This window comes from Solea senegalensis, linkage group LG6 (assembly GCF_019176455.1).
Source record: "Solea senegalensis isolate Sse05_10M linkage group LG6, IFAPA_SoseM_1, whole genome shotgun sequence".
Taxonomy (NCBI): domain Eukaryota; kingdom Metazoa; phylum Chordata; class Actinopteri; order Pleuronectiformes; family Soleidae; genus Solea; species Solea senegalensis.
In genome coordinates, this window is record NC_058026.1 from 15,523,593 (window position 1) to 15,551,379 (window position 27,787).

Genomic DNA, 27,787 nt, shown 5'->3' on the forward strand with positions numbered 1-27,787 from the left:
ACTGATGTATGTTCATTGTTTTGTGTCTGCCCTCAGCTCCATATGTCAAGGTCTACCTGCTGAATAATGGAAAATATGTAGCCAAAAAGAAAACCAAGATTGCACGGAAAACACTTGACCCACTGTACCAGCAAGCACTGCTATTTGAGGAAAGCCCACAGGGTAAAGTGTTACAGGTGAGTGTCTTTCTTCATTCCTTGAGCAGATTGTGTAAATAGTGTAAAAAGTAAAGGGAAAAAAAAGCTGAGATTTATGGTAAATGATTTTCCATCAGGTGATTGTATGGGGAGACTACGGCCGCATGGACCATAAAAGCTTCATGGGAGTTGCACAAATCCTGTTGGAGGAACTGGATTTATCGAGCACAGTCATTGGTTGGTACAAGTTATTCCCACCATCGTCCTTGGTGGACCCAACCCTTGCCTCACTTACACGACGAACTTCTCAGTCATCACTTGATAGTACTGCTGGACCTGCGGGGGTGCGATCTTAGTGTCTACAGGTGCACGCTGCTCAGTGAGCTAACAAACTCAAACACGGTACAATGGAGAGAGAGAGAAAGAGAGGCAAAAATATCAGCAGAAATGTAGAACAAAAACAATCAGAAATACAACTAGAAAGCATTGCTGAGATCTGACAATCACTCCTACTGTGGTGAATTTTGTCTGTTGTAGAGAGCACGATAATTTTAATTTTAGTTTCATATTGATTTCATGAAAAATCTTACAGGTTTTTCTCTGTGTATGGTGAAGAAGCAGGACTGCTGACAGATGACAAGAGATCAAACATGTCAGAGAATCAAAGGGAGGCAGGGTGGTTTTTAATTGAATCAACAAAAACAAGGACATTTATTTAAGCTTCAGAATGTATGGACTCAAAAATGAGAAAGTCAACCTCCACACCTGCGGGGGGCACCTTCCGCTCTACAGTGTCCTCTAGTATCCCAACAGAGAGACTTGACACTCCCCAGGCAAGTTGCTCCCATGACACTCTGTTTTCTATGTATTTATGCCGTGTTTCCACTACATGTTCCCCGCTCGCCTCGACTCGGTTTGGTTGTGTTTCCATTACAATATAGTACCTCCTCAACGTGGGCGGAGTCATCACTGCACGGCTGCATGAAGCTGCCGTGACTTCGTTTTACGCGCGACACAAGCTAGTGACTAGTGACTTGTAAAGCGGTTGTTTTCAGTGTAACTCAATCATTAGAATCAGTTCAGTAAAAAGATGTGTTCAGTACTTCCTCCATCTCCGTTCCGACACAGTCACTGGACTGAAATACAGCAGCAGGGTTTGTGATGCGGCTCGCCGGTCGTGATCGCCGCTTTCAGCATTGCTGTCGCTTAATACACCAGACTCTGTTGAATGATGAGATTTTAGTTTCCTTGCTAAATGTTGGAGATTCACTCACGTTTTCAGGATTGTTAAGTCTTTTTAACTGATCTACAGTTCGGCATTGTTTGGTTTGATTCTGGTGTCAGACGTCTGGCTCATGCCTCTTTCTGTAACGACACTCTGACCAATCAGTGGCCGGCAGTCTGATGACGTCACGCATAGTATTGCCTCAGCTACTAAAAAAAGTACCAGTTACCAGGTACTATTGCTAATAGAAACGCAAAATTATCGTACTGTACCGAGGCGAGGCGAGGCGTGCAACACTAGTGGAAAAGGGGTTTTACTAAGGCTGCACTCTTTCAGAGTATTTGCTTTGTCCCTTATTTTTTTCCCCTTTGTTACTACTGGTATAAAATATATTTACAGTACATAAAATGTTCATGATAATGCTGTCAGTCTGGTGTGTGCATGGGAAGAAAAACTAAAAGTCCAAATGTCCGAGCCAGTCAGTTGTATTTGTAGATGTACTGTCTATTAGGCCTCTCATGAGATTGACCGTATTGAGGTGGTCAGTGTAAACAATAAATACAAAAATTGCATTTGTTCACTTAAGCAAGAAAAAGAAGGGCAGTCTCATTTTTCCCCACGTCCTCCACCCCCAACACATTGAAGGTTTTAAGTTTAAATCATTTTGAGATCTAACCACAGGCACAAGAATAGCTTGATTTTTTCTTTTTCTTTTTTTGCATCAAAACCAACAAAACTCATCACTTGTTTGGTTAATTTCTTTCCCTCAGGAAGTAAGTGGGGCCAGCATGACTTTTGAGCTTTTTCCAAGCTGCATGCACAATTTTGTGAAACAAAACAGATCGACAGAGAAAAAGATACTAGATATGTGTGTTAGGTCCACATAATGTAGGGTTGCTTGTATGTTGCATGCAGTTGTACAGTTTGCTCTTGAATATTGAAGAGATAAAACCAAGAAACTGAAGCCATTCCCATTATGCAAAGACATCTGAACTCATCTGCAGTCTTTTCCACGTCATTGTACACCACCAAGGGCTGAGATGTTGTATGAATAAGTATGTTCAAATCACATGAGAATATGAATGTTGTTTTAACTTTATGATCTCAGATATACTTGCACAAGAACTGTTAAATGATATAAAATCCAACGCTGTTTTCACTAAGATGAGTGATAACTGCGAGAAGTCATGTAAGAAGGAGCGAGTCATCATTAGGGACCACACAGTGCAACAAAACCAGGATATGGCACATTTCTCCGTCATCGTCAAATGTTGTTCATTTCTTTTGTTTGTTTTTCTTAAATGAGTTTTGTCAGTATTAACTGGAAAAATGGTGATTGTTTACAATGTTAAAACAAATTAGAAAAGATTAAAGCGTTCACTGCAACATTTTTGTTTGTGTAACAGGTGTGGCTAAAATGATGTGTAAGTAATTTTTTTATTATTTACAAATAAAATGAATATGTGGAACAAAACTTTTTGTCCCTGTTCACTAAAATAATCACCTATACTGATATCCTGTTTTGTAATAAGGAAGGAAATGACTTTTGACATAATGCACCTCTGACATGAACGGTGGTACATCTCATCACAGGGTGTCAAACATCACTCCATGTCTTTGCAGCAGAAGCCTCCCTGGATTGATCAAGATACACACAGAGTTCCTCCAGGCTCTGATTGGACTGTTCTGGTTGGCACACTTCAAATAAAAGATAAACAATTCAGATAAAATAAGGATGTCATCTCATTAGCTCAGTGGTGACCATTTTCTTTGTGATTATCTAGTCAGACATCTTCACAAATCTATTCCATAATCAATATTTATGATTGATGCTTTGAGGTTCCCATCCCAGGTCTCCACTAAACTGAGGCAAATTTATGAACACAAATCGCTCTTTAATGTTTATTGTTACAGATGTTTATGTTTACGGGAGCCCCAGACACCAGAGCCACAATCAGACAGAGAACCCACATCAAACATACAATTTACTAAGTCTTAAATCCCATATTCCCACTTTCTTCAAATGATGCGAGCCTGCGAGCTATAGTTCACGCAGACAACTAGCTGCTACAGCGACCTTGCGCTGTTGTTCCTGCCTACGCTTTAAACCCCATCTCCACCTCCAGCTGCAGGCTCCTACTGGGGAACTAGAAAAAGAGACCATATCACTCCAGTGTTAGCTTCTCTACACTGGCTCACCGTACAGTTTAGAATTCAATTTAAAATCCTCCTCCTCATGTACAAACCACTTAATGATCAGACCCCTTCATACCTGAAAGTTGAGTTGTCTGCGTAAACTTTATAATCTGCAAAATATTAGCCTCATGAATGAAACCAAGTGATTTTGATGGGAGAAAAAAAACCTTTAGGTCACATGAACAGAGCAGCAATCAATTTCTGGCAAGTGCAAAAGAGCATTTAATGAGTTGAATTCAAATCTTACACTTATTTTATGCATATATGTTATTTTAGTTATTTGTAATATTTATATTTTTCTTATGTATATTTATACTTTTTTTTCTACAAAAGCATCTCTTTTTCTACTTTATGCTGGTGTTTTGTGAGTGGACAGCAAAGTAAGAATTTCATTGTACAGGGAAACGTGTTTCTTTACTGTGCATATGACAATAAACACTTTGAATCTTGAATCTTGAATCTTACCCTCATACATTTTGTAAACCTGCCACCATTATTCATGGTTAAAGATCAAAGTACACAGACAGTTGAGTGAATATTGCCTTAAAAAGTAATGACTGTCTCTATAGGCATCAGAGGTACTCAAATGTAGAAAACAATTTTTAAAAGTACTTAACTCATTCATATCTTTAAAGTTAAACACATTGTCTTTACTCCATAATCTTCATCAGGGCACATGTAAAAAAAAAATATTAAGACGGCTTGTTGAGGGTTTCCAACAAATGGTTGACCACCTGTGTAGAAGCAAATAGTTAAACAACAAAAAAAAATCCTAAAAATAATGATATATAATAAAACAATTGCTTAAATTAGAAGAACAATGATGATGAATGAAGAACGATAATGTACCTGAACATTAATTAGCAAAGTCCTTCTAACCAGCACACGCTCAGGGGCCAAGAGAAGTCATTAGGCACTTGTGGAAAGTAAAGTTCCTGATGATCTTTCTTGATTGAATATCACAGTGTGTCGGTAAAATACACGAGATTACAAAAGGATATAAAAAATGAAGAAACAGACCTGCGTGCAAGACGGGGCTCTAAACCATGCCCTTGTATGAGATGTGACCTTCTTATCTTTATTTTAAACGTTCTAAAGCAACGTTTCCGTATTTAAATTACGGAATGTCCAGTGTGAAACGTTTCCCGTAAACTCTACACGTTACGTAACCATTCGGTTGCCAAATCGCCGCCTGCTCAGGGACCCCGTTCACGTTGTTGCCTGCCCCATTTTTTGTTTTGCCGCAATCGGCCAATTAGAGAGCTTTCTAGTTATTGACAGTAAATGTGTCCAATCAGCGTGAGCTTCACAGCTGACTCACTGAAAGACTCTTCCGGCCACTCTCCCGGTCGAAGTCTGTCTGCCGCGCAGCGAGGAGGCGCGACCCGCGAGGACTTACCCTGTGTGAACCGCCGGGAAGCTCCTCGAGTTGAACACCTTCGTCCGATTAAACTCCTGGTCGTTTGAATGGAAGCGGACGGCTTCTTGTCTCGGCGAACGTCCGTGGAAACACCGGGCGTCGACAGCCGGATAGCAGGCGCTGCCGCCGCCGAGGCACAGTTTCGATGGCTTGGCGGCAGGTTCATGGAAGCCACCGGGGGATTTGTAGGCACTCTTTCACCAAGAATGCCAGGGGAACCGGACTTTTCTGCGGTGTTGCACCGAGCAACGGTAGAGAGCCCTGCACCTGTCGAGGAGCCAGAAATAGACTATGAAGGACTGCCTCACGAAGCAGCCACCAGCACTCACATGCTGGCAGGAGCCGTGGCTGGAATCATGGAACACTGCCTAATGTATCCCATCGATTGTGTCAAGGTATACACGCAGATAAATGCACCACACCGCTTATTTCATAACGTTTTAAGCCCCGGTTTGTGAACGGTGAATGCTGCATCTGGTTTTATAAAGCCGGTGTCAACACAGGAGGCCTCAGTCCGGTTAGCCTACAAGCAAACAGGGTAACCTTGCTAACAGAGGTCAGTCAACCAAGTAATGGTACCGAAATGGGAAGCTGTAAAACACAATAAATATCCGACACGTGAGTTTAAATTTAAGTTGTTGTGTTTGTTTCAGTTCAGCTTTCATGCTGACGGATGCATTTGATCAAAAAGGCGCGTTTATAGTTTCTTCCTAGTTGTGCTAGCGCGCTACTCTGGCTCTAGCTTACAAGCTAAAATAGTAGTATGTTAGCATGCATCCTTTTTCGGACATGTCCTTATCTGAAAGTATATCATTGTTACCGCCCTGAATTGGAATGATGAAACAAAGCCTTCACCTCCATTCTGTGTTTAAATTCACTTGCAGAAGGCATTGGTCACCGTGACTTCATCATAGCCTTAGCCCAACACTGCTGTGTTTTAATACAGTTGTCAGTGACGGTAATAACAGTTGATAGTGGAAACCTGTAAAAATATTGCTATAACACTGATGTAAAATTAGCTTTGTGCTGAATAAATAGGTTTGTCAGTTGTGCAAATTTACCAACACTTCAGTATAAGTGTAGATATGTGCTTGGTTTGAAGCTTACTGATGTCTTTATTGTAACACTGAGGTCTGTTTAACTGCAGGATCTGAAGAGATTATGTGGAACGTTCATTGTGAAGAGAAAGGAAAGAGTGGATGATTAACTCAAAGAGGGGCATCAGTCACTAGATCAAAAGGCAGCAGTCTAACTAAAGGAGATTGTGTGATTTATAAAACTTCCCTGTACCTGGCAGGAGGCATCGTAGTGTTCTATTCTCAAAACAATTGATACATTTAGTGGTCTTTTACTAAACAATACTTTATTGCAGCCCAGGAGTGGTTAGTTTTAACCCTGTGTCCTCTATAGCATGACGGTGGTGTCCTTAGGGTCAATTTCTCTGCTCATGACTTTCTCACTCTGTTATTGCACATGTAAAATTGATTCTAACAAAGAGCACATGAGAAGTGGTGAAATGACGCACATTTAAAGACTATGACGTGTACAATGTGATAATCCATCTGTGTTGCAAACATTTTTTGTTATCTGAAATAGCCTTTCTGATTCAGATACCATTTACAAGGCCTGAGCAAAACTAGGACCAAACTTACCACTCACTTAAAAGTTAGTTCTCTACCCAGGCCTTTGCAGTTGTGTTTTCCCAGAGCAATGTTCCGTCTTTCTCTTTGATGATTAGCTGTTTTAGTGCATATGATTTTTTTTTGGTCAAAGCAGCTTTAAACATGCCTCCCCTTATTGTTTGCAAGAGCAGTTTCCATTGCATAGTTTTGCATCACACACCATGCATTTTGTCCTGCTGAGATTTCATGTCGGGACATATCGGGTCAAAATTATAGCCAGCTCTAATTCTCAGTCACTGAGTTTGAGTTTGAGTACTGTCTTGACCACCAACAGTGTTCATATCCTGTTTAAATAAGTTTGAGTTACACAAGTGGCTATCAGTAGAATGTCTGCTCAGTGACGTGGATATGTTAGTCAGAGGCCCTAAGAGTACATTTTGGAGAAACCTTTTCAGTATCCTACCACATTTTATCAAATCAGGAGCCAGAACCCCACAAAGAGGCAGTCCTATCTGCTTGTGAATTTACGTTGTTAGACTGCACCCCGTCAAAGGGAGAAGGGTGGGGAATGCTTAAGGCTGCAATGGACAGGAAGTAACCTGAATTGACTAATTGATCTGAATTACTTTCTGGTCTATTAGAGTCTGTCAGAAAGTTTTATCCCACCAGATAAAACAAATTTGAAGACATAATTCTAGGCTTAGTTGATTTTTTGAAAAGTTGCTCCTTGGGTATATAAAGTTAGAACTTGAGTTTAAAAGTCATGGAAATCTACTTGCAACCTACTGTGGCAACAACAGGAAACAACCTAAACCACTAAACCTATTTTTGCCCTTTTCCATCCCAAATTGTGTGTGCCTGCATTTTAGTTTATGGTGTTGTGTTTGAGGCAGATTTTGATGCCTTGAAAAAAATACAGGCAAACCCTAAGTTCATACTCTTATACTTCAAACTCACATTTTAATAAGCAGCTATTATCATAAATTAAGTGATTGGAGTGATTACCTGGCCGTGCTTTCACTCAAAACCTGTGCACACATTCACAGCATTCATGCTCCTGTGCCTTCGTGGAACGAGTACTTGCAGCGGAAACCTATTTTCAGACTTTCCCCAGCAACAAGAAGTGCTATTTTTTTGATAGGTTGCTAATACAAGACAGCTCTATGAATGAACTGCACAGTGCTATCTGCCTCCACATCATCGATTCATAGATTACAAATTTATTTGTGGTAAGTTTTGTCAATTTTCAGCATGAGAAATGTCACTTGTTGCGTGAAACACGATGTGATGTTATGCGTGCGTTTGCTGTTATTTCCATGCTTCGAGGCTGGCGTGATTAGGTCACAGTATTTTTTACCCCATCCTTGGATACAAAGCCGATTGGCGGAAAGTAAGCAAATAGATTCCCCATACTGGCAGAAGTGTACCTCTCCATACACCGAACATCAGTGTGCCATCCACATATTTTCAGCCACTGGACTGATTGTGACCAGGCTGCACTCCTGTTTGACACCAGATCACATGTTTAAACTACTTTTCCCCTTAATTTGTAACAATGATCGATCCAGTATCGGGCTTACAATTCCCAATCCTATGAAGAACCCATTATCTTTTGGAGCAGATTTCCCACAGCTAATAATTATGTTCGTAATTTAGTAACCTGTCAATTATTTTCTTAATGAATCAATATGTTGTCCATAAAATGTTAGGACATTGTGATGATGTCAATTTGAGTTTTCCAAACGTCAAAACAGCATGTTTAGTTTTGTGAGCAGACTAAATACTATCAATTTACTGTCCTAGAGGTGCAAATAAACCATAATGACGTAATAACAAACAGTAGTGATGGAAGGTCTTATTTTTATGATATGAGACCTTATGTATTCAGGAAGTTGTTCATGGAGGAGCACAGAAACTATTGGCTGCTTCTCTTCCAGAGCAGCAAAATCCCCACTAGATGACGAAGCACATTCCATCCATTCCGAGTTACCAGAAGCAGACAACAAGAACATCCATCCACGTATGCCTCCAGGAAGTGGCACTCATTCCTCTTTTGTGCATATTTACCCACAAGGGGATGGTTTAATCTCGGGTCAGTTCACTTGTTGCGTATGAGCTAAAAGTTACAGGATTACACAATGGTTGCCTGGAGCTTCTAGACTGTGCTCATTGCTCTGGCATCCTGTTGTGTCAATAATATAGACACATTGATTGTATTTTCTTATCGATGAGCAATGTAAGTGAAAGACTGAGGGTTATGAAGGGCACACTGTCTCTGCATGAGTGGTTTGTGTTTAAATGCAGTGGTATACAAAGTCGTATGTACTTCAAATGAGATAAAAACACCCCGCTTGAAACTAGCACACCCGACAGTGATCCTGCTTTCTGTCTGTGTTTACAGTCAGCCTCACCGTTGTTTTATCGTCATTAGTTGTTTGTCACATCACATCGTTGCATTTATGTGACAAGATTATACATCATCCCATCCCTAATCTCAGATATCCCTTCTCCAATCTCTATGCACAAATATGCACACACACGTCAGGGTTTGAAAATAATGGCACAGAGTACAGGTCAGGATAATGTTGAGATTATAACATGCACCACATCAAATGACACTATGCGGACTGCATAGTGTGACAACCAACTGTGTAAAATGACTGAATGATTAATTTCCCTCTATCTGATTCACCACAGACCCGTATGCAGAGTTTGCATCCTGAACCAGGAGCACGCTACAGGAATGTGATGGATGCCCTGCGACAGATCGTGCGGACTGAAGGTGTGTGGCGGCCAATCAGAGGCGTGAACGTGCTGGCGGTTGGTGCTGGGCCCGCCCACGCGCTCTATTTTGCCTGCTACGAGAAGATCAGATTTTCACTCAACGATGCAATTCACCCCGGGGCTAACAGCCACTTTGCTAATGGTAAGACGCCTTCAACAGATGGTCAAATCCTGTCAATAATTCTGTAATAAACAGAATAATGTAAGTCAAGTTCTCTCAAAAAGAACGAGACTTCTGCACCTCCTGTCCTACTGCACAGCAGCATGAACACATTCCTTCAGTGGAAGAGTTGATAATTAGCATTAGCTACAACTGCCTACACTGCAAAGAAACCTAATAAATAAATGTCAATATGCCTGTGCTCGTCTTGTGGGAGGGGCTCAGGAAAGAGAGGCTTTATCCCAAAAGCTCTTGTGTGATGTACAAATGACTATTAGAAAAAAGTCATCATAGCAGCCAAGGAACCCAAATGATTTAACATCCTCATTTCTATTTTCTGCAGGAGTGGCAGGCTGCATGGCCACGGTGCTGCATGATGCCATCATGAACCCAGCTGAAGGTAATACCTTGTCTTTGCTTAACGCTGTACTGTGTAACACCTCAATAAAAACAAATGCCTGTTTCATCAAACCATTGTCAAATGAGTTTACACAATGTCAGCTGCACACAACCTCCTTTAAAGATAGCTCTGTTTATGCCTAACACAAGGTGCATGCCTGCCATCAGGCCACTGGGTGGAGCTGCAGACTCAGTTATAGTATTTATATGGAAATTTGTGAGTGGGTGAACAAATGCACTCTTGAGGGCTACAGTTGATTTGAGTTTCAGGGAGAACACAGAGTGAAGGGCAAGATCTTAGTCAAATGATTCCAGTCAGTGTCTTTCTTTTGGGTCAGCCCCATTTTTAAGGCATATTCTCAGTCTACACTGGTGTGGATTTGAGGTGTCATGTGTGGTTGTGACCGTCTATTGCATCTGGCTTGTTACCATTGCACTCTTACTATTGCCATCCTCATTGTTTGCTGTTCTTCTTCTATAATTGTGTAGACAGATTTTATTCCCCCGCTCTGTCTCTCTTTTTTCCTTACAGTTGTGAAGCAGCGAATGCAGATGTACAACTCACCTTATCGCAGTGTGTTAGAATGTATGGGCTCGTTACTGAGGCGCGAGGGCCCGGCTGCCTTCTACCGCAGCTACACCACCCAGCTGACCATGAATGTGCCCTTCCAGGCGCTCCATTTCATGACCTATGAGTACCTCCAGGAGCTCCTCAACCCCCACAGACAGTACAACCCTTCCTCCCATGTCGTGTCAGGCGCACTGGCTGGAGCTGTGGCTGCTGCAGTCACAACTCCCCTCGATGTCTGCAAGACCCTGCTCAACACGCAGGAGGTTCAGGCCATTCACGTGGTCCAGGCAGAGGCGGCAACTGCAGCCGGAGCAGCCGGCGCCACAGCAGCCCCCATCAGCCGACACATTGCTGGCCTGGGCGAGGCTTTTCGGACGGTGTACAGGATGGGTGGCATGCCAGCTTTCTTTAAGGGTGTCCAAGCGCGTGTCATCTACCAGATGCCCTCAACTGCCATCAGCTGGTCCGTGTACGAGTTCTTCAAATACGTCATCACCAAGAGGCAGCACGAGAGACGTCTGCGTGGAGACCGTGATGGAGACAAATAATCACCCGGCAGTTAACCCACCATTTTGATCATTGGCATCAGTATCTCATATAATTTGACCAATTTATTTAAAAAAATCCACATAATATTAGATTATTTGAGCAAAAGTCTGCTTTGTCTTGGTAACTAAGATCAAAAGAACACAGTTTCTAGTTCATAGCATGCCAACAACTCTTAAATTATATGTGGTCCTTCAGCAGACTTCCATGGCTCACAGGAAATCTTGCTTCCATGAACCTTTAAAATCTAAGTCTAGTCTACTCCCCATGTTTGCTTTCTCGGCGCGAATAATTAACGTAGGGTAACCTTGAAAGTAAAATTTGTCATGGTCTAATTTCCTCTTTATCACCTAGAGTGCAATTACGTATTTAGACATTTTTGTTTTGATGCTATCCTGATCCACAGCATGTGGAAAAACTCTGAGGTCAAAGTTTAAACTTAAACGTGATGCTGTTATTTATAAACAAGTTCCAGTTCACAGTAACACATTTTCAGCAAAGTCTATCAACAAAAATGTATCTGTGAGCTGGTCATCACCACTACTCCTTTATTTAACCAACCACGTGTTGAAAAGTATTAAACAGTTTCACCTTCTGACCATAGGGGGTGCACTCGTTAAAGCCACTGATGGCAGTGGCAATGAGATATGTCAGCTACCATTTGACGAACAAAATTTTCATTGCTGCTATTAGTGTTGCCCTCCCTCTTACTGTCTCTTTGTGGATATCTGCCTCCTGATTGGTGAATATGTCACTAAGCAAACATGCTAGATCAGTGATATTAGTATGAATTTAGAACTCTTTATCTGGAGGATTTCACTGACAACTTCAACAATGGAAACACAGACAGATGGATTTTACAGAATCTGCCATATTGGATTAGTTTGCATTAACTATATAAACATAGACCAAGGATCATAACAACATTCCTTGTCTGTGTTGGCCCCTGTTCATATTTTTGTTTCCCTTATTTGTTTTTAATATAATAATAACTTTATTAAAACAGCACCTTTTGGAGCAGTCTTTGCATTTTCGTCACAATGAGACAAAAAATCAAGAAAAGCAAAGGAAGCATAAAAATACATAATGTAAAATCTAAAATGTCAAATAATATATTATTATTAATAATAAATAGAGCAGTTGGGGTCCTCACACTGTGTGTGCTCTAACCTTAATGAGGTCTTTAATATCCATGCATGTCTTCATGGCTTCACGTCTCTGGTTGTAGCAGTGAAACGCGTTTACATGACTGCTTAGTGATGCTCATAGATTTAAATTCAGATCAGTTTGTTTTCTGAAAACATAAATAGAAAAAAAAAATCCAAGTTCTTGGTTTAACAAAATAGTATAATTTCAACAAACCTGAAGTATTCATATTGTTGATAAAGTGAGAAACCTTTCCTGGCATTTCTGTGTCTGGTTCTCATCATGGAAGGATGGAAGGAAAACATTCATTCTCATTCACTTTTAAGTTTTATTGCATCCTAGCACTTATCATTTTAAGGACATAATCTACTTCTGATAGCTGCCATACGTCTGACGCACAACTCCTCCAAGGAGATTCTCAGATATACAGAGAATATGTTTAAAAGCCATAAAACAGGAAACATACACATATATATTATATGTATGTAAATATAGATTAATCCAAAAAAAAAAACTAACCAGCTAAGTTTCTTTTCCAAGACCATGCTGTAAAAAAATGCTGGTATTTGTAGAATGCGCACAACATCATTACGTAGAAGGAAGCAAAAAAAGAAAACCTGGATTATTTTAAATGCACATAGACCGTGTGCATGTGTTTGGTTGAGGGGGGGTGTTGGAGTATTTTAGAAGGACGCTCTGGTGTGTTCCTCTTGTTAGGCCAAGTTTCTATAGTGCGGCAACTAAAGAGTGAGAGCAACAGGGAAGAGGAAGTGTTGGGTTTGTCAGAGGACGACACTAATGTGAAACACTGTAAAAGTGACACCTGTATTTTGTGAATTGTAAATAAACTCGCTAAGGCAGCTCCTCGCAGACGCAGGGTCTTCTCTTGGTGCTGGCTCTCCAAGTGCTGAGAGAAAAGTTACATCTGTCTGCCTGTCTGTTTCTTCTGTTCCGTCCTCCTTTTTCCTCTGCATGATGTAACACGAGATAGCACATGATATAGCGTCATGTTTTCAGTCAAACGGATGAGAGTGTTTCTGTTCAACAGTTTTTCTTGCCGTTTGTACACTGGGGTCTTTTATTTCCCACTTCTATGGAAGAAGATGCAGTTCCTAGCCGTTCAAACACCTCATGCCCCAAGTTCATATTTCAAAACGTCTGCTCTTGAGCGTCAAGTTGGGAGTTTTTTGACATTTATTTTTTAAACATTTTCATGTCTTACTTTGTGACTGGTGTCCATGGACATGTTGCTATGGTGTTACTATGTATGAAAAACCGCATAATGTGTAAATCAAATGACCCAGATTAGCCGTATTATTCGCTGTATATCCTGACGAGTGACGCTCTGTGGAAAGTATGAGAAACTTTCTAGATGCAGCAAAGATAATGCTCAGTTTTCCTTATTTTGTCAGAACCAAATCTTTTACAGAGGGAACTGAGTGAATTAGTAACATTTAATAAACAAAAAACAGCACTTTCCTTAATTAATCATTAATTGCTGTGCATTTTATTCAGAAATGCCAAAAACAAGGAAACTGCATTTCGAATGTTAGTTGGACAAAAACAAACCGGGTTTTTCACTTTGCAGTGGGAGTTTGTTTTGTTTTTTAAGTGTGGTTGTAAAAGCTCCGGGCATTTGTTCAGCACCGTCTGCTTTGTGTGCAGAACCCTGCAGGCTTTCTCTCAGTGAAAGGAGGGACAGCTTTTTATGACTGGCTCTTATAAAGTATACAGTACATGTGCATCATATACTGTGGATTATTGGTTTAATGTTATAACTCATGAGAGTCAATATTATCATTTTAATCAGCAGACGTTGCGAGAAAATCAGTAAACGACCAACAGCAGTGGTGTTGTGATTTTGCTTATTATTTTATTTGTTTTAATGTAAAGTAATATGAGAAATAATTCATCTGTGATTTATAAAACTGACGAGCATTTAGTTTTGTCCCGAACACACAAGGAAATGTCTTTATTGTCTATATAATCATGCAATATATATAATTATACATAATTACATGAGATTAAAGATGAATACGTACAAATGTAAAAATGTATAATATATAATAACAGTAGAACGAAAAGTATATGCAGACAATATTTACAGATGGTTCAAAATGATGCAAGCAAGGTGTGTGTGTTCTTGTATGTGCATTTTTGTGAGGACATTTAGTTTGGTTCTCACAGTTTTAACAGGCTTTTTGGGGGTTAAAAACTTTTATAGTCAGGAGTTAAGGTTAGATTTAGGTTAAGTGTTAGGGTTAGGCATTAAGTTGTGATGGTGAAGATTACGGTGAACCATGAATGCTGCATGAGAATTTAAAACTTACAATGATGATCCAATTTGAATTTTTTTTTAAATTAAAGCACAGTTAGCAGCTAAGAATAGTGACATTAACTCTGTCATCTTCCATGAGACAAAAGTGATAGTTTATCAGTCAGAGTTGATTCTCTGGTTGAAAGCTGATGGGTGTGTCTCCACAGACAGTCTGACTGATCACCACCTCCACCTTCCCTCTGAGGCGGATCCTGTTTCACTTGAGGCCCTGTGTTTGTTGTCGTTCCCCGCGGCCTACAAGCTAAAATGTTGTCTCTCGCATCGCCTCTCTTACTTTGTTCAAACCTTTTCTTTTTTCTTCTTCTCCACTGTTCTGAAAAGTAACTGATCCCTTGAGTCAGACAGGAAGGTCTTGGCAGGTGAGGTCAGGCCCCCCGTCTGGAGGGCGCATGGCAACAGGTCTGGTCAGAGCCACGGTCAACATTAGGCGTGTGTGAGTGGGAGACGTGAAGACAAATGAGGCGACACACACACACACATACAAAGACATAATCACATTCCGCTAATCCTTCAACCCAGGAAATATACATGGTCCAGCCCAAAATATCTGACATACATTTCATTTAGTATCTTCTGACCTGGGGTTGCTATAATTAGTCAGGTCTGTAATGAATGAGGACAGCCCATAAACAACGTAAACAGAAACACTAGGCTTTTAAGGCTTATTCCAAGATGACAATGCTGACTTTTTGATCTAAAGATTAGTTCAGGGAGCACGAGACATCATTTTCAGAGTCCAGACCATAACCAGACCTTAAAGGAATACTTCATCGATTTGCATTTAGCTTTGTATTACTAGATTAGGTGTAGTATTTTTGAAAAATTGTGCTTCCACACAATTCCACACAAAAAGTGTGGAATTAGCATTGCAGTGTCACTGGTGGGCACGTAACAAAGAAAAGAATGAAGATATTTCTCGACCCCTATTCTAGTAATACCAAGATAAATGCAAAGAAGTATTTTAACCCCCTTGATAATCTTTGGGATTTGCTGGATTGAAGATTTTGATTAAAAATAGATAAAACTATGCACTGAAATACATGTTTAGACATTGTACAAGTTTATTAAAACCATGTTGTAATCAAAGCTAAAGACGGTCCAACAACACATGCAAGTTCTTGTATGTGTGTGTGTTCTTGTATGTGTGCGACATTTTCTGTCATAAACACTCACCTTGTCAGGACCATTAGTCCTCATGGAGACCAAAACCTGGTTCCAATGAGGCAGAACCTCATTTCTTGGGTTGGGGATACTGCTTTGTTTAGGCTGTCGAAATGAATGGAAGACTATGCGAGTCTTAAAAGGGATAGAAATACAAGAATGTGTGTGTGTGTGTGTGTGTGTGTGTGTTACACTGGACAATGTCAGAAGAAGAGATATGGACTAACACCCTCCCCCTGCTGTCTGCTTTGATAAATGGCTTCTGGTTGGTGTTTAAATGTGGGATGAGTGTCTAATCTCACTATCGGTGACGCTCGGCCTGCAAGTCACACAAATATCAACTGCACTTCATATCACTGTAAAGATGATGATCAAAAACAACATTAATCATAATTCAGTTTGGCAGCGCGTGCCACCTGCTGCGGTGAAACGTTGTGATTTACTCCAGAGGAAAACACCCTGAAAACCACCAGGACCACGATGATGAATGAGCTTCCATGTACTAACCCCAGATCTCCAAAACCTGGGTTATGTATTAGCTCGTTCTTAATGAATAATTTTGCGGGGCATTGACCTGGTAGCGTTGTTTTCTCCTCTGACTTTTCTTATCAGTTTAAAGTTCTGGAACATATACACTGAGAAAAACCCAAGATCTTGAATTGTTGCGTTGACTTTGCTCACCTGGGTTTCAGTTGCTGATAGAAGCAGATTTTCCCAGCTGCTGCAAGACTCGAATTAATGAGTCTAATGATTTTGAGCGAGAAGCACACCACAATTTATGTGTGTTATTGTAAACTCTGACAGCTTCAGCTAAATCTCTGTGGGTAGCATTGGATAAACACTGTATTCTCATGTATCTTCCCAGAAACATAATGTTTTTGACCCAGAAAGCTGCACCAGTGAATGGATAAATGTGGATCGCAGGATAAATATTTAGATATCTGAGGCTGATGGACGAGCCCCGATCTGTCTGTTGGCTGCTCTTCCTCTCGTCTCCCACCCCAGGACACGGGAAACCAGTTAAAAAGAAATTTACAAACATCCACCGTCCATTGTGAAATCCATTGCGCTGACGTCAGGGAGCATTACATGTGAGCTGCCCGGGGAAGACACTGTGCAGCCTCTGGAGAGCACTTTACTCCTAAGCTTGTAGGTGTCACATTTTCAATTGGTGGATTTCTCATTTAAACTCCCACAGACTGTGATCTACAGGAGTCCACATCCACGGAGGTTTCACGGTGATATTCAGCACTTTTTTTTGTTAACTTTGTTACACTTAAAATGATCTCTTACAACTGATTTTGAGACCGATTCTTATTAGTTGGACGACTCTGACCAACTACCTATCACAAAGAGAAGAGCTTTGGTCATCCGTCAGTAACAGTTTGGATGAAAAATGAGTCACCAGGATCACAGTGGTTTATTATCTGAACGAAGGCAGTTCTGCACACTCAGACTAAAGGCCCATTTATACTTGACACAAAAGACGGAGCCCTTTGTCCGCACTCATTGTGCACGTCGCAGGAGAGCTAACAATGATGGACGACACATTGCAGTACCAGTGGAGATTGCGGGGACAGTACAGTCAGGACTGTATTCAAGGGGCTAAAGTCACGGCAGACATATTGAAAATGCCGCTCTTCATCTGTCTCTTATATTCAGTCGTCTCACCACAAGCACAATAAAATAACCTCTTCAGTGATCACCAGGTCAGCCCTCAAGAGGAAGTGTTGCGTGACATCCATACCAATGCAAGAGCCGCACGGAGATTTGTAGGGTAGTGACAGAGGTAGCATTTGGGACGGATGGATGTAAAACAGAGGTATAAATAGGCCTTTAAAGGGCACTTCAGGCTTTTTGAAGTGTGTTTGTATGAAGTACTGTCACATAAGCACAGTCTTCCATGCAGCTGACTGCTCCCTGCATATAGAGTGAGAACATGGCTGCAAGTGGGGGACGCCATGGCAAACTGATTTGACATTTAGTCTCACCTGAGGATGTGTTTGCTGGTGTTTCTCACTGTTCCAAAGCCTTTTATCACTGGAGAGTGAAGTTTCACACAGGAGCTGTTGAGCCACTGCTGCCTCGTTCATATTCACAAACTCACAAATGTGTTATTTTTGTCAAATCCTTTACTTTAGGATTTACCTTGGTGATACAAAGTGGACCAGCAGCTCAGTTCCCCTGTGAGGTAGAAATGCTGATTCTCTCTTTGGACTTTGGTGAGGGAGAGTGAGCAGGTTTACAAAGTGGCCCAAACTTCAGTTTCCAGTCTGAAAAAGGTGAGATTAAGTGACAGACCGCATCGTAACATATCATAGACTTAATCTGGTGCCTGTTAAATCAGTTAAGTCTTTTGTTAAGTGGCTAAAATCAGTTTTTCCTTGTGTCCCTGTTGACACTCACACTCTGTGTTAATACCTTACACAAGCACTCCTCAAAAAACCTGAACTATCACTTTAAGGTGGGGTTAATATGGCAGCAGCAGCAGCTTGTTTTTGGCCCAGCGGGGAAAACAAGCCCCAACCAGCAGGGTAAAAAAAGCTCCAGCTTCAGCCGAGAAGCATAAGTCGTGATACTTGTCGGAGCTACGCTGCATTAGTCGCAGTTGGAGTGAACATACTGCAGCATAAATGTTATATAATGCTATAAGTTCGTGGATAAAGCTTGTCTGGACCTGCTGGTGTCCGTGGATGCTTGAGGGGGCGGGGCTTCACTCTCTTGACGACCAGTCGTGTGAGTGGAGGCGGCAGAGGCTGAGCCAAGAAAGTGTCACTAACCTATGATGAAGCAGCGCTGAGAATCCCACAGACAGGATTTGACATGATGGTTTTTTTTTTTTTATGAGAGCACTTGAATGTTTTTCTGTGTGTAGTTATGTTGAATGATTAGTGATCATGTTGTTAAGCCTGTAAACTTTTCTTGAAGTACAGTATGTCCTTTGAATGAGAAAATGTTCGGACAAATGTTACAAATTGATACCATAACAGTGTATTCAGGTTTTTAAACGGTTTTTAAACAAAAAAAATGAAAATAATTCAGCTTCACCTCTGCAAAGTTTGACTTTGATCAACTGAAGCGGAACGAAATTAGAGTGATTTTAGTACAAAAATTCCAGACGAGGACTTATTTGTCACATTTTGGAAACATCTGTGCCACTTGTATTTAAACCAACTACTTTCTTCACTTTTATATAACTATTAATGTTCAATAAAACAATTTATGGCATTGTTTCAAAGTTCCTGCAGAACTTTAATATGTTTTCCATTCACAAAACAAACACTAGCTGACTTGTCTCTCTTCTCAGGCCTGTATCTCAGCGAGGGAATGGTCTACATGAATGAACGACATCTCATTGACTTCCTTACAGCCAATAGAAGAACGCTGTCGTCTCAGAATTTTGATGTCAGCTTTGTTCGCTGATGAGAAGCAACAGAGTGCAGATGTGACGCTCCTGGCTGCTGCCTTAGAATAGAGTAATGCTTCTAAAAACGTGATGACGTCATCTCGAGACGCAGGGAAGCGTTTGAATGTAACAGAGGGAGTCCGTCTAACTGGGGAGCACTTCAACGGTAAGAGCATATTTACAGTTGTCCTTTGGCAAACGACTCTCTGTTGTCTGTATTCTTTGGCGTGTATCTCTGTAATACTTTGTCCTATACTGCTTTGGCATACACCGCTGGAAAGAGCAGAGTGTTGTGGAGAAAATGGCTGAGCTTCAGCTCCAGAAATGCAGCCAAATGCGCAATACATTGTTGACGCAGTGGTATTTATGAGGTTTGACACGTAGTCATTCATTTAGGTTTTATTGGAGCTGTGTTTGTCACCTTTAAAATAGTTTTTACAGCTTTGTAGCCTAGATTTCGCTGAAAATTTTGATACCCAGCTTCAAAATATTTTTTCAAAATTCACTTTTTTCCGCCATCCTTAACGAAAATAGGCTACACTGGCTCCATCAGTCCCAATTGGGGTACCTTTGGGTTTAAGGGGATGTTTTTTATATATCATTATAATATGATTATATATGTTATTCTAAATATGATTACATATGTTCTTACAAATGTAATAATATGTTATTTTATATGTTATTATATATTAATATCTAATAAATTAGTAGCTTGATGGTAGCTGTGTTGGCAGCGTGTGAAGTATGAAAGATAAATGACAGAAAAATGTGTTGCACATAGATGTGCTGTATGAATTTGCGAATGGATGAATGGGTGTGAATGGGTGAATGTCAAAACTGGGATGTAAAGCAGCTTTGAGTGGTCATCGAGACTAGAAAAGTTATTATGTCATAAAAATTAGACTTAGACTTAACCTTAGACTTCCTTTTATTGTCATTGCACAGAAAACACAGCAGTGAAAACTGGCAACGAAATTTTGTTGCTTGGCAGCAGAAAAGAAACCAACACATAGCATTGAATTTTGTCACTTATGAGTTTTGATGAGAAATGTCTTTTATCTTAAATTCTACATGTCATAAGCACGACTTGGTGCCTTGTGTCGTGGTGTAGCCTGTTCTTTACTGTAATTGTTCTTTACTGTAATTACTGTTCTTCACAGTTCTTCACTGTACATCACTGAGCTTGGCTTTGTGATTCCCTTTGACTTCTCAGGCAGAATAATATCATCTGCCTCAGTGTCACACTCTGATTACGGTTTGCCTTTAGGCTTTGGATTCAGAGTGGTATTTAATAACAATCTTTTATTATGTTGCACTATGAGTCTCATGTATTCCACACAGATTAGCAGCATGACTGACTCAACCTGCAGGGTGTGTGACATGAGCAGTACACACCAGAGCCCTGCTGCTCCTGATCCAACACACGTGACTCATTATCAGGCTTGTGCAGTGGTGACGCTGGAGCAGGGAAACGTCTAAAACATGCAGGACAGTGGTATCCTGAGGACCCCGATTTAGAAACGATGTCAGAGAGCACTTTGATTTAGACTGAAACGGCACTTTGAAAGAACCTTTGTCGCCCCCTGTGGACATGTGAGTCTTTACCACAACACTGCCGTCCTGATTTGACCCAGTTTTTCTCCCTGTCCATTCACAGTCAGGGAGAGAGAGAGATGCAGAAATACAGTGAGAGACTGTGAACCTGATTAAAATGTGACTGTAAAGTTCCACTGAAGGTTTATTTTGCAGCAGAGTTCGCTCCTGAAACCTTTCATGGCCACAGCTGCAGTGCTGCGGTTATTGCTGTTGTTGTCTCAGTGACTAACTAAGCGTACAGGCAGTAATAATATTAATGAATGAGTTGCCATTTTGCTGTATAAAAGTAAGTCTGAGTCTGAATCTTTTTGTTAAATCTAAAAAAAAGTATACCTCACCAGTTTGCAGTAGTATTACTTTTATATAATTTACAGATTGAGTGTCAAGTTATTTATTTGACATTATGTCCATTGGTCTTTGTGTTTGTCACGAGTCTTCATAAACCCTTTCACTCCCTGTGGGAAAATAGGTTGTTTAAAATTGAACTGAATTGAAAAACACAAATAACACTTTACCTTCATGGTCCCATCAGAATAGAACAAGGTTAACTCATAAATTGATATGATCCTTAAGAAACAATGTCATTGATTGATACTATTATTTCATTTTTTTCCTGCTTCAGTGAGTGAAACTAAGAGTCACCATGAGAGTGTTATCTGTCAGTTATCTGTGAGTTTTTTGTTTGTTTACCTTGTCTTTGTTGTTGAGTGATCTTCCATTCACATTGTCATGTTTGACGTGTTATATGGTGGACTTGAACTTTGATTTATGATTATGGGCCAGATTTACCCTGGTGGGTTAATAGTTAAAAGTTTGATGATGATGAGCATGATGAATGTATTATAAAAGTACTGGCATTTTCCTACTATTTAAAGTAGCTTTAAAGTAAGCCTCCATTATATCGTTGTATCCTGGGTCATGGTTTATTATTGTTGTCATCATTATTATTATTATTGTTATTATTATTATTATGGTGATGTTTGGCAGGCTGACGCCCCTGTGTCTCCTCCAGCATTTGCGTCCATCAGCTTGCGTCCTGGGGCCAGACAACACCTCAGGGCGCCCAGAGCTTATCAGCTCTCCATGTTTACCTCTCAATTAGTCCCCATTAGCCCTGATGGCGGGGGAGGGAGGGAGGGAGGGGGTGAGCAGCCGCAGCAGAAGCAACAGAAGCAGCAGCAGGATCGTCCTGAATAACTCTGTGTTTTTGTTTGTTTGTTTCGGCCCAAACAAACAGGAGAGATTAGCTGGTTAACAGATCCAGAGTGGCAGATCTCAATCTGCATGCGCGCACAGACCGACTGTCTGGCACACACACACACACACACACACACACACACACATTGTGTGACTGTGTGTGAGAGAGACCCACCTGATCCAAGCAAAAGATAACAATGTTGCTAAGTTCACTTAAAGATCATGCTAAAGATTTTTTTTTTTTATCAGAGTGTAGGACTATCTTATACACTGTGTTGACGATACACTCTCCGTTGTGTGTGTGCTGAGGTTACACAAAGACTGGATCCGGGAAACAGCTGTGTTCTCATCTTGAGGGACAATAAAGGCGCAGGGAAAAACATGCTTCCACGCCAGCCTCCCTAGTTTTCACACAACGTTAATCATCGTTTATATTCCTGTGAATTATTCCAGATAAGTCACTTTCTGAAGGGGAAAAGTTTTGGTCCCTGCTTGTCATTTCCGAGCCCTCGTTTGTGCGTAATGGTTCATTAACTGCGCCAATTAGACTGCACGACCTTAAAAAAAGGAGTAAATCTTTCTTAACAATGTCCCGCAGTCAATCTGAGCCAAACACAGGCCTCCACAGGCCTCTGAGTCTGACTGTTAATATCAATATATACTCAACATTTAGATCAAGGTTATATCAGGTGGAACTTTAAATTCAGGCCTGATGTTCACTGTGACATCAGCTAACCTGGTTTTAATCTATAGTCCAGTAAACAGAGATATAGAGTAAATTTAGTCTGTCCTGGGTTCGTTTTAATCAAGTTTCTCCAATGTGTGTATATATATGTATATATATATATATATGTACAGTATACATATACATATATATACATATATGTATGTATATATATATATATATATATATACATACATATATATATACATATATATGAATATAATGAATGTCCGAGTATTAGTAAAGCATTAGTTTGACTTTATTTCGTTTCATACAAGAATTCCGTCACTTATTTTCACTCCTCCGATGGGGGAAATTATTTTTATTTCTGTGTCGTGTTTTAAATTCCCGACAGAAAAAAAAATAATTATGAGGGGGGTCACGTGCACACGGGATTAGACTGGTACCTGTGAGAATCTCCTCGGCCCGGGGTTGGAATAACACCCTTAACACTGAAATAATAGACCACAGCCAGGAACCTTCTCCTCCGCCACCTCCCTTTCCAAATTCTCCCGTCCATTTTCCTTGCCGGGATAAATGGTGAAACTTGTAGCAATAATACCCCCTTCTTTCACACAAACGCCTCCCCGCTGCCATCACCTCCAGCCCGGCTGCCCCTGAAGAAGCCTCGCTGCTGGGGATCTCGCAGAGCTTTTCTCCACGAACAAAAAAAAGAAGGGGGAACAAAAGTGACCAGGTTTTTTCCCCTTCCACGTCCCCCTTCTCTGCGCTGCCTGCCCCTTAAAATGGGAATATTAGGACGTCAATCTCACGGCCTGTGTGCGCCTTTGTCTTTGCTGAGTGCCCGGCTCTGCCTACCACACACCTTTTGTCCCGCAATCCAATAAGAGCCATTATTCGGCTCTTCTGGCCCGACTGCAGCTCGCTCTTCAGGGGTATTTTAGATGCTTAATCGCGCCCTTAAAAGGACCTCAGATGGGGAATAACTTCCTCCATTCACGTCGCCTGGCACCGGGACAAAGAGTTCCTGTGGCCCGGCCTCCTCCAGCAGCGCTCCACTTAAATGTGCTCGTCATCATCAGCTACATTTGCCACCGTGTGCCTGCTTCACTCATGGCCACAGCAATATAAGCAACAATAAAACACACTGAAAATGCACTGGAAAAAGATAAATGGCTTCACTTGATAACCTTCATTCAAACTAAATTTATAAGATGACAACTTTAGTTTGAATGAATTGATTTCGTTGAGGTGTCACCAGCTGAAGTCTTTTTTTTTACGGTTTCCAGTGCATTAATAAAGCAGCAAATGAAAGGGTCAGTATTCTACCTGCATTTGGTTCATATCTGAGAAATTGAACACAAATACAGACGAATGGTTGTGTGCATTTAGGTTTTTTTTCAAAAGTGTTATATTACAAACACATGCAACACAAATACACGTGGTGCCCCACAAACAACATTATACTATTTTCCTTTACCAAATAATTCAGTTTCAAAAATATGTTACCACAGATATTTTTCGTGACTGAAGAAGGAAAAACGAGAATGATTATTAATTAATGATAATAATGAATATGAATGACTCCCCCTTGTGGCACTTCAAATTAAATCACTAGGACTGTTTTCAAGTCTCTCGTGTAAAATCAGATTATATTCCGTGGATGATAATCTCTTTATTTCATGACCAAATTTACTGTGTCTTTTCAAGGCCACGCGAGATCATATCGTATAATATCATTATATTATAAGTTTTATTGCAGAATAAAAACGCATCTTTCATTGGTTGGGTTTATTTGAATAGATGTGAAATAGTCTAAAAACAATTCTCTGTTGAAAAAAATACACATTTTAAAGCATTTCAATCCATAACCTAAGAATATACAAGATTTTTTTTTTTTTATAAAACGAACCCACTTTTTTGCAGTTCGCATAATGAGAAGTGCGCAACCATGTGCGCAACCTGGAGAGCCGACATGAAATGTCCTCAACTGCGGTGTCCGGTCTTTACGCGCACTAATGTCGCCTCTAAAACATGCGGAGCAGCTGGAAATCTCACGTGAACACACACACTCACACACACACACACACACGCACACACACATCCATTACACAAGCAACACTGATTTCGGAGGCCATCTGAACAAATGGACGCACATCTTAAAATGTGTAGCTTGAAACACATGCAAAGAGCTCAATAATAACTGTCGACTGTTTCGTTTGTGTTCGTTACCAGGCCCGGATCCCCTGCAGGGAGCCCTGACAGGACGTGACCGCTGTCCCTTGGTGCGTCTGCGAGGAGCCGCCAATGCCGCTCACGGTTCCCAGGTTCATGTTCATGAAGGCGTTGGAGGAGCTGGAAGGAGGGAGGGCGGGGATGCTAGTGTACGTGCAGCTGTAGTTGCTGTTATAAGCGGGGCTGTTGTATGTGTATGCCGGGTATCCGTTGTAGCTGTACGGGTTGGATGCGTACGGAGCCGCGGCGGCGGCAGCAGCAGCGTAGCTTTGCGCGCCGCCCAGACACGGCTTCCCATCCCGGACGAGCACCGGCACGGCGACGCGCCGGGGCGGAGGAGGGTGGTGCTGCCCCGCCGCCTCCAGGGACTTGTCCTGCCGCTGCCGTTTGCACTTGTAGCGCCGGTTCTGGAACCAGATCTTCACCTGGTTGGAGGTGAGCTTGAGGGTGGTCGCGAGGTGCTCCCGTTCCGGGGCGGACAGATAGCGCTGCTGCTTGAAGCGCCGCTCCAGCTCAAAGACCTGCGCCTGGGAGAAGAGAACCCTGGGCCTCCGCCGGCTCCTCTGCTTTTGCGCCGGCCGCTCAGCGTCTCCCTGCCCGCCTTCCGCTGCGTCATGCCTGGACTCCAGCCCGCAGCTCTCTGGGTAGATTGGAAAGGACACATTGAAATCTCCGAACTCAGTTTGGTTAAAGTTAATTATCCACAATGTGTAAAATTGTCTCACACAAAAACGTAACAATAATTACAGATACAAAAGAAAGGCAGTAAAATCTAATACAGTAAAAATAATATTTATGTAATTATTTAGATCAGACAACACCAGTGATTCAATGTGACTCTGAACTGTAACACACGGATTATAGATTCTTTACTCAGGTCCAATGATTATCACCGACAAAAGACGACGACAGGATCCAGATTCATCCAACTCTCATTGTCACCTTCAATAATTCCCAAGTAAACATTTAGGTAAAAAAGAGAGAAAGCCTAGTGTGTGTGTGTGTGTGTGTGTGTACACTTATATTTAGTTCAATGATTATTTTACAATGATAATACAATATAATTACAGGATATTCAACTAAACTTCATTATAGAAGAGTAGACACAACCTAATTGGCAACGGAAATTAATCTATAATCACAGCAAACGTTCAAAACTTAAATCAGAAATCGTTTGAAAATAAGTCACTAATATTAATTTGATCATTTGCATAATTTCAAGCGAATTTAAACTCACTCTTTTTTAACTATTACGAGCTGCTGAATCATTTGTGCTGCTGCTGCTGCAGCACAGTCTGCGCCTGTGTTTATTAGCACTACTTCGCGGTGTCACCTGTTTTACAAGCCTCTTTAAACTAATTGTCGGTTTATGGTCCACATATCATAACAGACTCCTCATATCACACGCGCAGCTCAAGCACTAGAAAGTGTTTGACATTTACAGACTTTACTGGATCCGTCTTTGGCCTCTGATTTTGCTATTTATCAGGGAATGACTGTCTTGAGTGTTGACGCAAAGCTCCGTGAACCACAATCTGATCAGACTTCCAGAATGTTATTGAATGTTATTTAACACAACTTTTATGTTGTGGTTTTTCTGTAAGGCATCAAAAAATAACTGAAAATCGTGGAATATTTAGAGCTGCAGGTGAAAATCACCGCATATTTTTTGCTTGTTGTGGACATACATTACGTATGCTTTTAATGCATTCTATTTGTTAGATTTAATTCACAGCATGTGTGTTGTGGGGTAACAGAGGAAACATTCCTTCCAGCAGTTTGGTTCAGGTTGTTTTTACAGACAAACATGCAAATCATTGTATGACCACTCTAGGTGAAGGTGGAAGATTCAAAACAGCTTTTATTTGAGTTTGTATTTGAAATATTTGTCTCGTGTGTGTGTGTGAATACTGCTCGTAATTATTATTATTATTATTATTATTATCGTTATTATTATTATTATTATTATGTGAGTCCTTTGTTCAGCATTATACATTTATTGTACATATATATTCTAGCAGCTTGTGCCTCAACAACTCACTGCTCTCCTGCTCCTCCAGCTTGGCTCCCTGCAGGCCCGGCGGGTGCACGTACATGTCCGGGGACAGACGGTCCTCCTCCCGTACTGCCAGCGCGCTGAGGTACGCCAGATTATCCTCTCCGTCCGAGAAGGAGGAACTGTCCCGGGTGACTGCGAGCATGCAGGACGGCGGGGTTTGGAAAAGCTGCTGCTGCTGCTGCTGCTGCTGGGGAGGCGACCCGGTCAGGTGCTGCTGGTTGTGGACCCGGTGCTGGAGCTCCAGGGACCCGCTCTGTTGCTGTTGTTGTTGTTGCTGCTGCTGCTGCTGCTGCTGCTGCTCCAGTTTGAGGATATCCTTGACAGAGAAAGGTGTGGAGGTGAGCGGACTCTGCAGCATCATGTCATCCAGCTCCTGCTCTGCACCATCGAGGAAATGAATCCCGCCGAGTAACATGCACTCCGCCTTTCTCCTTCCCTGCTCTTCTTCCTAACAAATAATTGCTCCTAATTCCAGCCTCTTTGGTAAGTGGAGGTGCGTTAAGCCTCTGGAATGCCTCATTGCCGTAAATCGGAGGAAAACATGGGTATTAGTCCCCGGGTTAGTCCACGCAGGTCTCTCCTCTGTGACAGATGTAATGTCGGGCTTTGTAAGTGGAGTTTGGACCGGGGCGAGGGAGCGGAGCGCCTGTGTCTGTGCCTCCTCTGGTGTCGGGGGAGGGGTGTGTGTGTGAAATGGAAAGTCCGTGCGAGCTGAGGGGGAAGCGTTTGGGAGTCGGGGGTGGAGGGTGGAGCCCATGCACGTGACGTATATGTTCTTCTGCTGCTTTTAACCCTAACTTGTGTGAATATGGTGGACAGAGAATTGTGCTGACACCCTGTTCCACCGCACGATCCATTGACTCCGCTCCAGTGGCCCTTTTTACGCACGGGTCCTGCTATAAGA

At 41.4% G+C, this 27,787-nt stretch overlaps 3 protein-coding genes and 1 long non-coding RNA gene across 11 annotated transcripts in view; 3 read left to right on the forward strand and 1 right to left on the reverse strand.

The window, feature by feature from the left end:
- Window positions 1-1,101, forward strand: part of LOC122770698 (regulating synaptic membrane exocytosis protein 1-like) — a 31,831-nt gene extending 30,730 nt beyond the window's left edge. For all 7 annotated transcript variants that reach the window (XM_044027721.1, XM_044027713.1, XM_044027714.1 and 4 more), the window contains 2 exons: window positions 37-176; window positions 275-1,101. In XM_044027721.1, the coding sequence (XP_043883656.1) occupies window positions 37-176; window positions 275-493 (359 nt within the window). In that variant the 3' untranslated portion in view covers window positions 494-1,101. The remainder of the gene's footprint in view (window positions 1-36; window positions 177-274) is intronic.
- Window positions 1,102-4,888: 3,787 nt separating this feature from the next.
- Window positions 4,889-13,128, forward strand: LOC122771458 (mitoferrin-2-like). Its single transcript, XM_044029038.1, has 4 exons — window positions 4,889-5,373; window positions 9,298-9,526; window positions 9,888-9,944; window positions 10,476-13,128. Exons 1-4 carry the CDS (start codon window positions 5,026-5,028, stop codon window positions 11,060-11,062), a joined length of 1,221 nt encoding a protein of 406 aa, XP_043884973.1. The 5' UTR covers window positions 4,889-5,025; the 3' UTR covers window positions 11,063-13,128.
- Window positions 13,129-17,957: 4,829 nt separating this feature from the next.
- LOC122771339 lies at window positions 17,958-26,935 on the forward strand. 2 transcript variants are annotated; one of them, XR_006360597.1, is made up of 3 exons: window positions 17,958-17,987; window positions 19,013-19,277; window positions 26,885-26,935. It is a non-coding gene; the product is annotated as an uncharacterized LOC122771339 (long non-coding RNA). The 2 variants fall into 2 exon arrangements; XR_006360596.1 differs by lacking the exon at window positions 26,885-26,935 and adding an exon at window positions 20,453-21,606.
- On the reverse strand, window positions 24,182-27,556 carry LOC122771338 (homeobox protein Nkx-2.5-like). Its single transcript, XM_044028860.1, has 2 exons — window positions 26,866-27,556; window positions 24,182-25,464 (listed from the first exon to the last, which is right to left on the reverse strand). Exons 1-2 carry the CDS (start codon window positions 27,296-27,298, stop codon window positions 24,818-24,820), a joined length of 1,080 nt encoding a protein of 359 aa, XP_043884795.1. The 5' UTR covers window positions 27,299-27,556; the 3' UTR covers window positions 24,182-24,817.
- Window positions 27,557-27,787: the final 231 nt, after the last annotated feature.